The sequence below is a fragment of the Otolemur garnettii genome, unplaced genomic scaffold (assembly GCF_000181295.1).
Source record: "Otolemur garnettii isolate 467f Iridium unplaced genomic scaffold, OtoGar3 scaffold00033, whole genome shotgun sequence".
Lineage (NCBI taxonomy): Eukaryota > Metazoa > Chordata > Mammalia > Primates > Galagidae > Otolemur > Otolemur garnettii.
Genome location: NW_003852428.1, coordinates 9,487,092 through 9,499,267, shown reverse-complemented (window position 1 = coordinate 9,499,267; position 12,176 = coordinate 9,487,092). Strand labels below are relative to the sequence as shown.

The window sequence follows — 12,176 nt, the reverse complement described above, 5'->3', positions numbered from 1 at the left end:
GTTCCCACTATTTCCCAAATTATTTGAAATCTTAGTGGTCCCCTCCCATCGCCACCCCTATCCTCACTCTTCACTTCTCACGGGTGACTTTGTCACTAAAATGCAGCCTGCGTGTTTAAGAGATCCATGGAATCATAAGACAAGTTCCTCACGGGAAGTTAAGTACAAACGGCAGCTGGAGGGAGGTGGGGAGAGCTTGTCACCGACTATGGCGGGAAGGGAAGATGAACTGTGCCAAGACATCCTGAGGGTTATGAGACCACATTTGTTGCAAGCCTGTATCATTTTGTGCTTTATAAAGAGGTAGCACTACTGCTCCACAAATGGCCATGATCACTGTAGTTTAAGGCCACGGACACAGGCAACTCCCCAACCCAGGGTGGGCCCAGGTACCGGTTTCCTCATATTGGATTCCAAATTCCATGAGAATAAACATCCCGGTCATTTTAACGGCTTTTCAAAAATAGAAAGTACATTCTATTTGGAAGCACATAAAAACATTTTCTAGTTAGAAAAGTTCCACATAACTCACCCGAAAAATACATTTCCTTGCCCATTTTAATAATTTGGAACAGCTGTGGCACGTATTATTGCTTTAAAATGTCGGGAGAAACTCATTCCATTTCTTCAATCCAAAATTTACCAATTCAAGGTTTTCAAAAGGGGGGATAGTATCTAGTATCTGGCTCTATCCCCCCCTCAAAAAAAAAATTAAGCATCATTTGACTTCACTATGTATAACTGTGAGTGTCCCAAACCATCACAGTGCACACCTTAAATACACACAATCATTTTTTTTTTAAAAGTCAAATATAACTAAGAAAACTTACAATGACCCAGGGGTCTCTGATACAGTCTGACTGTAGATACCACTGATAGGACATCATAATTGCATCGAAGGAATACGTCACCTAGACATGTTTGCTGACTTAAGACTTTGGTGTCAGAAGACACGACGTTCTCAGCCCTGAAATCACCTTCGCTGGTTCACTCTGGGCCCAAGATTCTGATCAGTAGTTACAAGGCATCCTCTGTCACCCTACTGATTACTGTGTGCAACTGCTACATAAATCAGAGGCATTTATGATTGTGACTGCTGATGAAAATAAAACCACAACTGCTTTTCATCATGTAGTTCTGAAAAGCTGGACATAGATCCAGTAATTTGAACGCACTGGGGAAAGTGATTATTTCAAGTCAGTGTCACGGTAAGCTTTTCCTAGAGGGAAAAATTGTTCAGAAGCGGGAATTATCTAGATTTATCTCCCACCATTCTCCTCTTTCCTTATCTCCCAATCATCTTAGCTGAAGAATGATTTACTTCCTAAATCTTCATCTGCAGCTTCAGCTTCAAGTTACAGATCCACATTTACTCAGTGGTCCACTTCCCTTTGAGGTGCCTTAGATGGCTCAGACTCACCCTGCTAAGACTATAATGTCCCCCAACACCTGTCACATCTTGACAAATGGTCTACCCAAATGGGTCACCCTCTGGACACGCAGCCTACTTGCCCCCACCCCCAAACTCAGTGAAACCCTTGGATTCTACCTCTTACTATGTCACACTCTAACTCTCCCTGCCTGGGAACCTCTCATTTCCCTCGGGTTTACTGGCCACCTCCCTCCCCAGACCCCATTCCTTCTGCATTCATCTACACCCCGCGGCTGGGTGGATTTTCCCAGAAGTCCCGTATACGTCTGTCCTCTACGGTTTTCACTAGCTTGCACTGAGCCCGTCCTTCCTGCCCTGTTCTCGATCACTGTGCCAGCCAGCAGCACGCAACCTTTGTCCCAGGGTCCACCATGTCCCGCACGGGGTACGACACAGCAATGCATCACGCTACGTAGGGCACATCTTCCCACATACAGACCTGCTGCCAGGAAAGTCACCCTCCTTCTTGGCCAAATTCCCCCACAAAAGCTCAAAAACTCAGTGCAGCTAATGTCTTGGCTGGAATCATGTTCTGACTCCCTCTTCACTTCCTTATCTGATGTTCATTCTTCATGCTCCCAAATTAAGTATTTTTACCACACTCATTGCTACCCTGAGCTACTTATTGTCAATGGTTTGCTTGTGTCTGCATTCACCACTTAAGCATTTTTCATGTATTCAATCTCTCAATAAACATGACTGTAAACAAGAGGAATTTTGCACCCTTGGGGGCCCCAGCACAGGGCCTGGTACCCAGGCAAGGCCGAATCAATGTGCCTTATAACAAAGTCATTTGCCATGGCGCAGTTAAACAGCGGCAAACATATTAAAACAAGGTTTGAAAAGCCAATAAGCATTCAGGTTTGCTAGAAAGAAAACCATCACAACAGGTAAGATGTTAGCCAAAGTCAAGCTCTCAAATTTAGAAATGTTGGCCTTTCCAACTAAAATTGCCTCCACGTTGAAAGGAATCTGAACCCAAAGAGAGACAAAGACACAATAGAGAGAGAAAAAAAAAAATCCGCAAAAAACAAAGTTTCTAATTGCCACTCTTGTGTCCTGATGTGGAAGTGGCCACTCCACAGCATAAATGTTTGGTAAAGTTTAAAAATACACGTAGTCAGGCAGATGGTTACAATCATCTTTTGGCAACATGAGTCTTGATTTCATATGGGAAAAAAAAAATCCCAGAAAAACAAGAAACCCCTGACAAACCGCACTGTGTTCAACTGTTCCCGGTACCAGTCACAGGCCAAGACTGTGTTAACCAAGCCTCCGGACTCCGGGCCATCCTCCATCCGCCAGAGGCGCGCTGCTACTTGACACTAGCTTTGGAAAGGGATGGAAATGAACCATAAAAAGTCGACTTTGGACTCCACCCAAGGAAATGAAACGCAGATTTCGATCTGCAAGCCCCACACAGGGTAAAATCCACAGCAGGGCCATGCCCAGTGTTAGCTGGCCACGATTCCCTGCAGGAGAACCCCATCCAGCCGCCTGCTAAAGCCCGTAGGTCTTGACTGGCCGGTGCCTGCTAACACATCGCGCCTGTCAGAAGCGGCCTTCAAAGTTAATTCAGGATCAACATCAAACACATTTGCAGATTCAGGCTGGAATGCCAGCTCACCAGAGGAGGGTATTTTTGAAACACCTAAAAATACGTTAGCTGTGAAGCATCTTTGTGCTTACGGAAGCGTTTATCTTTAGACACGGCCCCACTGCTTAAAACGGGCTCCTTTGATTCTGGTCTCTGCATTGTTTGTTCCATAAAACCAACAAACTAACCAAAGGGCTGGGTGGAACAGAGAGCGGCTTCCTCCGGAGCCGTCCTCAACACCATAATTGCAGGCGAGCCCTGAGCTTCCCAGCGGCTCTCCCGTGATGTGGTTTGGAGCTGTGCCTCTGAGCCTGGCACAGGAGCCTCCTCCACGCCACTGACCCCGAGCTCAGCCAGCCCCGGACGGGAGGGAAAGTGCTTCTCTCTCCCATTCCGCACAAAACAAAGCAGCCACACCTCGGGGCTTGGCGGCCGCTCCGCCTGGATGGGAGTTTAACCTGCAATACAAGAGAACCCTCAGCTGCTCCTGTCAACACTGTCTTTAGATGCTGGGTACGTAACAATTTGAGATGGTGAAGACTCCACAGGACACAGGAAGGCAGAGACCACAAACACCCTCCTCTGCTCAGTTTCCTTACGGAGCTACAGGCCTATAAGAACTGTGTTTTCACGGCCACTGGGGTTGACAAGGCCTGGAGTGAGCAGAGCCAAGCTTCTTTACCTCCGTTCCCATCTCTCCCAGCCTGCTCTCTCCCTGCTCCGGTCTCTACCCTCATCTCGTCCCCGGGAATACTGTGATATCCTCCCGCCACTCTCTTTCTAGTCTCACTTCCTATCATTTTCTCTCAACTCTTCAGAAGTTCTTCTCAGGGAAATTCTCCCTTCCAAAAACTGTAACAGAGAGCGCGGGATCTCTATACTACCAAGACAGACCATCGACCCCACCCCCCCCTTTTTAACAAGAGTCGGGAATGTTGGGGTGCTTAATGCAAGTGCATCTACTGCAATTAATTTCTCAAGAGTTGGGAATGTTGGGGGGCCCCCACACAAACCCTTTTCCCCTCCCCTCCTCTCCTCCTAAAACATACAAAGGATCTGGCCAGCCCCACCCCACAGAAGTTCTCAGCCAAAAGACTCTTACCCCACCAGCAACCTGCGGAGTGTGCCCACCCTCCAGGGCCCCATGTAGAAGTGGTCTCTAACTGCCCCGGGCACGGACGCCATCTTCGCATTGCCCAGCAGGTCCCCCTCCCCTTCCAGTAACCCTGGCCTGAACACCTCTTCGGCCTCATTTAGACCTTTTGCTACTCACACCTTTCACTGCCAACCCCCAAACTTTCCAGATGAGCTTTATGTAAGGGAGGGTTTCTCCACGTCGGTGCTACTAACACCTTGGACTGGACCGTTCTTTGCGGTGGGGTGTCCCCTGCGCTGTGGGATGTTTAGCAGCACCCCGACCTCTATTCACCAGAGGCCATCAGTGTCCCCGGACCCCAGCTTTGACAACCAAAAACATCCTCCAATAACGACAAATGCCCCCCAGGGGCAGCATCATTCTATTAATAGTGGAGAACCAAAGCTTTAGCTCGGGCTAGAGTATCAGGGGCTCAGCCCAGCTCGCAGCAACCTCAAACTCCTGGGCTCACCCTCCTGAGTAGTTGGGACTATAGGCACCTGCCACAATGCCCAGATAATTTTTCTATTTTTAGTAGATACAGGGTCTCACTCTTGCTCAGGCTGGTCTCAAACTCCTGAGCTCAAGCAATCCACCCACCTCAGCCTCTCAGAGTGCTAGGATTACAGGCATAAGCCACTGCACCCCGCCAGGGAACCAAAGTATCTAATCCCATCCTGCCTGCCCATCAAATTTCTCAAGGTTCCCCAAGAAACGTCCGATTCCATAAGCAAGGAATCCTTCTGATGTGGCGGGACCATCACACCAAACTCAGCGCCATCTTATCTCCGTGGATGGTGTCCACTGGTCTCCTCTCCTAACTACTTCTCACCTGTGCTTTGCAGATTACTCTCACCCCCTCCACAGGCTATCTCCCCACACCACAAACACGCACCCTGCCCCTCCCTCCTGAGTCCTCAGGAACTTACCGGGTTGTGTGTGCTTCTCCTCACCAGGTCTTATCAGGTGGTGGGAAGAGACAGAGGAGGTTGGGCCCCTCATCAGAACCTCTCCAAAAAGAGGGGGCAATCAGGAGAACCAACCTCTCCATGGAGGAGGCCCACAGCCATGGGGTTTAGGGTGAAAGCCTGGGGTCGGGAGCTGGAGTGTATGAAAGGTGGACCAGAAGGTATGAAAGGTGGACCAAGAAATGCCTCAAGCGGGAAGAGCCTGGAGTTCCAGGGAGGGAATCCCGCCACAGGGCACAGGCAGTATGGGCAGAGTGGGGCCGCTCTAGCCTCCAAGTGGGATCTATGCAGGATCACAGGACCTAAGACACTGACATCAAAATCGGTGTGGCTTCTGTCCCCTCCACAGCAAGCCTGGGGCAGGGTCTATCCAAGGGGCCCAGCTGTAAAGCTTCAGGGCTTCACAGAGGGGGCAAACTGTGTCATCATCACACAACGTGGCACTCAAGGGGAGACTTTCCTCAATTGTTCAAGGCTGTGTGCTGTGAGCGGGCCGCCTTGGTTTTATCTTCCCACTAACTTGCAAGCTTTGAAGCTAGAGATGCTGTCGTTAACCGCTTCTGAATCCCCCTAATGCAGCATCAAGTTCAAGGCAGGAGCTTTCTAAGCAAACACTTGCTGGTGTGAGACAAATAAGATGCAGAGAAAGGTGCGTAGAGGAAGAGTCAAGTTTCTAGAGGTTCTTCTTACTTTATTTTAAAACATCCCATCAGGTAGAGGGGTTATGATGGCTGACCTTTAAAAACCATAAATTTTAAAAAGTGATGTTCAGAAAGATTAAGTTATTAATATAGCACCAAAGGGTAGATAAGTGGAGAAAACGGGTAGTTTAACTCTGATTTGTTTATTCTGAGTGCTTTCACTCTTTAATCACTTTCTTTCAATAGTAGATGCCAAAAAGTAGGGGAAAAAATATTTTACTAGGTCCTAATAAAGTCCCTTGACAGAAAACTGATCCCCAGAAAGAAAAAGTTAATGTTCCTTATTAGCAGAGGACAGAAGACCTCTTGCTACCTGGAGATGGGTCGATGCACCAGCAACTGTGGAAGTGGCCAACTGGAAACAAAAAGTCAGCACATAATGGACAATCCAGACACCAGCAGGGGGAAGTGCCACGTGAGTCCCTGTTCAGTGGACAGGGACTTGGCCCCTCTGCAAATGTATCCACACTCACCCCAGAACTTGTGAATAGCGGATGGTCCATGGCCAAGGAACTTGGCAGATGTGACAAGGTCAGGAACCCTGAGTTGGGGGGTTACCCAGAGTGACCTGGGGAGATTATGCAGGCAGGCCCCTTCTAATCACATGAGTCCTTAAAAGCTGACGACCTTTCTTGGCTGCAGACAGAGAGCAGGAAAGAGAAGGGAGAAGGAGAAAAGATTTAAGGCTGCGAGAGGGCCTGGATCCAGAGGTACCAGCCATGAAGATGAAAGGAAGGGACCAGAGAATGCAGGCAGCCTCTGGATCAGTATGCCATGAAAAGTGCTGAAGATCATTACTTAAATTATTTTTTGAAAGAAGGGGCATGGTAAGTATATTCTTTTTGTTAACTCTGTTTTTTTATCAACATAATTTAAGTGTGCCAAGGAATTTAACCATAGGTTCAAGTGTGCCGTGAGATAAAGGTTGAAAACACTGAGATGCTGGGATAGGCCTCAGGTGACAGCAAGAACACAAAGACCTCAGTCTTACAACCAGGAGTAACTGAATTCACCCGACAGCCAGAATGAGCAGCAAACTGATCTCCCCCCTCCCAGAACCTCCAGAAAAGGAGGCAGCCCTACCAACACCTTAATTTTAGCCTGGTGAGATCCCTGCTGGACTTCTGACCTATGTAAGTGTAAGAGAATAAATCTGTTGCTTTAATCCACATATACACGGTAATTTGTTATACCAGCAACAGAAAAGTAAGACAACACCTCTGGTACAAGGCAGTTCATTTTTTTTCCCCTGTTGTAAAGACTCAGACAAACATTGAACCAGGATAGTCTCTGCACATACCCAAACACAGAGGACTTAAGTCTTTTCTTTAATGACAGCAGAGTATCGAGTTTGGAAACACAGGTTGAATTTTTCTTACCTAAAATGTAAGAAACCAGAAGTGTTATGGGTTTCAAATTCCGGGGCTTGTTGGAGTATTTCTACTATACTGACCAGCTGGGCAGCCTAAATTCAGAAACCTGAAATACCCCAGCAAGCCTTTCCTTTCAGAGCCATATTAGTGCTCAAAATGGTTTGGATTTTGGAGCATTTCAGATTTCAAACTTTTGAATTAGGGATACCCAACCTGTACTCACTTACAAGAGACAAATACCAATAAATGTTTTTAAAATCCAGCTTCACATTTTATTATCAACTACAACAGGCTATCTGTGACATGAGAGGCATTTATTTTACAAATATTTATTGCACAACTACCACTGCCTGGCAGTGTCCTTGGCTCAAAGAAGACAAAATAAGTCCTTGACAAACCTAGGAAGGAAACTGCTATGTAAACAAATGGTCACATGACACTGCTAAGGGCTTCATAGGCAGGGGTAGCACAGATACCTGGACAGTGGGTCTTCTATGGGAAGAAGACGGCTCACCGGTCACGTACAAGATTTTTGAGATGGAAACCAAGGAATAAATAATGCACATTCTGCCAGCACATGCAAAACACAGAATTCAGAGATACTTTTCATAAACATGTATAAACATTACCTTTTCTGAACATATGGAAAATATTTTAATCTAAAGACTCAGGGTAAGCAAACAGCGCGTCAGAGGAGTACAACGCGATTGAATTTCTCTCGACAGAGCTGTTTGAAAACATTTGGCAAGCATTTTTTGGCAGAAAAAAAACACTTTCACAAGGTAAAAAAAAAAAAATAGGCAATTGTTTCTCTTTTTTAAGCTGAGGAAAATTAAGCATCCAACCTACAAATGTCTAATTCCTCCTTTTTCCTACCTCTTCTCTCCCAGTCTAAGGGAGATAAGTTGGGGGCCCTGAACAGTAAGCATGCCTTGAGTTTCAGCACCTACTATCCACTATCTTGGCTGATATGATTACTAATCATAATCACAAACATACTGGCAATGCTAAATATAACTCCCTGGGGACAAAAATTACTAAAAGATCAAGGGTTCTTAAAGATCATGTAGAACCACCATAGTTGACTGCCTCCCTATTCTGACCAACTACTGAACTTGACCTAATTTTCATAGACTTGACATGCACCACATGTACTCATCTGGGCAGTTCCTTATGTTGACTACCATTGTATGTTGGGCAGTTCATTATAGCCCCTAGGATCACCAACTTACAGAGGTTCTACCTACTATAATTTTAGATTTTTAAGAAAACTATGAATTTGAACTTGACAAGAAAAGTAAACAGGTACAAACAGTTTTTCCAATTTATGATAAAGATTTCCAAACAGACAGATGAAAAAAGCACTGAAATCTGCTAGTCAATCCATCCTGACAGACAATATAATATCTTTAATGTCAAATACGTTATTACAAAAGTGATTTTAAAATATTACTTTATAATACACATACAGTTCACATTTCATGAAAATTAAGAGACAATGTGCAGGATGACTTTTTAGGGCTCTTACCCCCATCCAACCTAGTAGACCAGGAGTCCTGTAGCAAGAAAAATAAATCCCTTGAATGCAAATATCTCCTAGGGTGGGCTCCGGGCCCAGAAATATCAGTGAAAATCCATAAGGAGAGAACAATCAAGAAAAATAAAAGATGTAAGCTCAGGCACTGTGTCAGCAAGTCAGCAATTCCCCCCAGCCCTTAACTGGAGAAGTCAACTCCGCATGGTTTCCTGTGTCGGGCAACACTTAAAACTGCACTACAACGCGGTGTGTTCACAAGAAAGGTCAAACTACCTCAGGTGCACAAGGCCCTTCACCAGAAAGTAAATCCCCTGGAATAAATCTGAGCAATAAACACCAGGAGAACATGCGTTACTGAACTAAGTTTGCAATTGGGCACAATCCTTGAATGCACAGTATTATTTAGAATAACTAGAAGTTTTCAAAAGGCAGGAAATACTCTTTGAAACCAAAACTATGCATTCACTCAAAGTTGAAGGATTATGTCAGAAGGCATTACGGGGGAACTTACATAGATTTGATTTCTCTTGTATCGCTGGAACAGGTTATACATGATGGAGCCCCCGTGCAGCTCTGCCAGGGAGGCCATGTTGTCCACGCCCTCCTCATCCGTGGGGTGCATAGCAGTGACCTTCTGGTGGGTAATTGTGCTCTGCTTGTAAGTGAATACCTGAGGGACAGAAATGAATTCAATTATTTAGCACTTAAGTGAATTTCCACAGAAGTTTCCCTAAACCGACAATACGATCTCAGTAGAATTTCAAAAAGATCCTGAAGTGGGCGATAAAAAAATATACTGCAAAGACCCTTTTCATTTTCTTTATGTCACCCACATCTTTCTAAAAGAAGTAATTATTTTGACAATAATTAGATGTTCGTAAAAGACATTAGTTCAAAGACTAAGCATCTTTTGAGAATCACAGAAATTATAACTGTATAGCTCACTTTGCTGATTATTTCTCCAAATGATATAAATCACTAACACTTACGAAACTGGCTAAATTTTTAGGAAGTCATTTGGTTTCCCTATATAATATGTAATATTGGATCATGCAATAATTGTAAAGTCACATGACAAAGTTCTTCAATTTAAATATTAAGTAATCTAAGAATATTAAGTAGTTTATTGCATAAATTCATATTTATGACATAAGTCCATTTGCCTATTCAAGGACATGATCCCAGGAATGTTTAGAAAATATCCTTCAACAAAATTCCCTCTCAGCTGTGATATATAGCACTCGAGTGATTTTTAGGCAAAACAAATCCTCTCTTGGATTTAAAATAACATGGGTTTCTTTGTTTGCTTGACAACTTATCTTCCTTAAATTTCAGCCACCACCAATGAGCGCTCTACACCCATGCCATCGCATGTACAGAAAGTGACACTGACTGTGCAGGGTTGATGACTGAGTTGAGCAGGCACGTTTGTTGCGAGTAATTTGGTACAACATTAATTGTATCAAGTTAAGCTCCATCTGGTGACCACGGCTTGCCCAGTTTTATATACAAACTTGTGTAGTAACAAAATCATTTCATTACGGAGTTCCAATTTACTTTTTTATGAGTTGGTAATTTATAAACTATTTGGATTAAAATTATCCTTTGAAATAAAAATGTCAAGAGTTCTTTTTAAAAAAGCAAAGATGTAAATAACATGAAAAACTCTCCACCTTCACACACACAGACAGACACACACAGACACACAGTAAGCTTCTGGAATCACAGATGCAGTACTTTTTGCTTGGGGATTCTATTTTTAAATATGGCCCAGCTGCCTACATGGCAACAAATGGTATGTTATTGCAAGGAGAATGACAGCCCAAGGGATGCAAAAGTACCATTCCCATGTCATAAGTCATGACAAATGGTATGTTTCACTTTTCTAGAGAAAAATTAAAACTTCAGCCAGCAGTGAAATTTCTGCCACATAAACCACAGGAGTTGTTCAAAATGGTCCTGAGACACTGCTCAAGGCCAGGGCAGGGACCCACACATCTCCTCTGCAGGACAGCCCCTGTCCCCAGCTGCTTCCTGGGCTCAGACACCCTCCAGGAGAGGAGATAGCCACAGTGGCCCCACCTCCTAGCCAAGAGGCCAACAGCCCACAGGGCCCGCAGCAAGGTGGGGGGGGTGCTCAGCCCCAGATTAGCAAAGTGTTAAAGAAGAAGGCAGAGGACATTCAAGAAGGAAGAAAGAAACAGACCTGTTCCTTTTAAGTCATCAACACAAGGAGAGAAAATTAAACAGAAACTTAGGCCAAGAGGAAAAGTAGCCTAGGGGCAGCCTAGAATTCCCAGAAGCCAAGAGCCCAAGCCCTCTGCCCTTCCCCAGCCAGCCACGTTCCTGTGGTACCAGTCCCAGTACAACTGGGTGGGGTGTTTGGATCTGATGCGAAAGGGCTGATGAAAGTGGGCTGAGATAGAGCATGCCTGGTCCAGCCACCTGCTGGGCAATGGAGGAGCTGCGGAAGGGCCTGGGGAGGGGGGGCTGTGTGGCATCCCACTCCTGCATAGACCTAGGGGGTCTCGTCTCAACCTCAAAGTTCCCATAAACACGACTCATATTGTCTCCAAAATGTTCTTCCAGGTAAGACAGGGCACAGATGGCAGCTCAACTATCACCTCCTCAAGTCCTTCCCAAGGAGAAAGCAAATAACTTTTTTTACCTCTGTCGGTCACTCTGGGTATCTGGAGAAATCAAACATTGAAGACAGACATGATTTAGAATATTTACACTACCTGTCCAATGATTCTGCTTTCCGAAATAATCACACACCCCTGTAACACTTAAGACATGGGTATGACTTAAATGTTTATGTCATATGTAGACATTCCCTTGTCCCTTTTAATGTACTTGGATTAGCAAAACAGTGCGGAAGGCCAAGTAAACAGCTCAGAGCTGGGCACAATCGCTGAAAACTAGGGCTGGAACCAGTAACCGGAGGTCCCCACCTGGGTACATCTGACTGCCTGTCCTCATAGTCTCAGGAGCTCGTTGTGTATAAAATGTGGGCGCTCACCCATTCCAGGACTGAGAAATCAAGAGAACTAAACCCATTCTCTCCTGTGACCTCAGGGAGACAGAATAATGACAGGAGGTAACAGTTACACCAACAAAACAGGAGGCTACGTAACAGGACGTCAAGACACACAGAGGATCACAGCTGCTCAGAACAGTGATTATTTCAAATTAAAGGATGGGAATAGTAGAGACAAATAGTGGAGCCCATCCAGAGATGGGCGCGAATGTGAAAAGACCTTAGAATAGTGTCTGGCATTCAGAAGGTGCTATAAAAGTGACTGATAAATCTTACAATTTAGGAAATCCACTTATTCAAGCAAATATTTACTGTGCTGGGGTGTCCTAGGCATTGGGGACAGAGCTTATGTTTCCATTCAGGAGAAGAAAGTAAAAAGCAAATAAGCAAATA

At 45.0% G+C, this 12,176-nt stretch overlaps 1 protein-coding gene across 2 annotated transcripts in view; it reads right to left on the bottom strand.

Annotated features, from left to right (window-relative positions):
- The window catches only part of MYO10 (myosin X), a 226,720-nt gene that overhangs the window by 121,028 nt on the left and 93,516 nt on the right, over positions 1-12,176 (bottom strand). For both annotated transcript variants that reach the window (XM_003789538.3, XM_023513073.1), the window contains exon 3: positions 9,255-9,413. In XM_003789538.3, the coding sequence (XP_003789586.1) occupies positions 9,255-9,413 (159 nt within the window). The remainder of the gene's footprint in view (positions 1-9,254; positions 9,414-12,176) is intronic.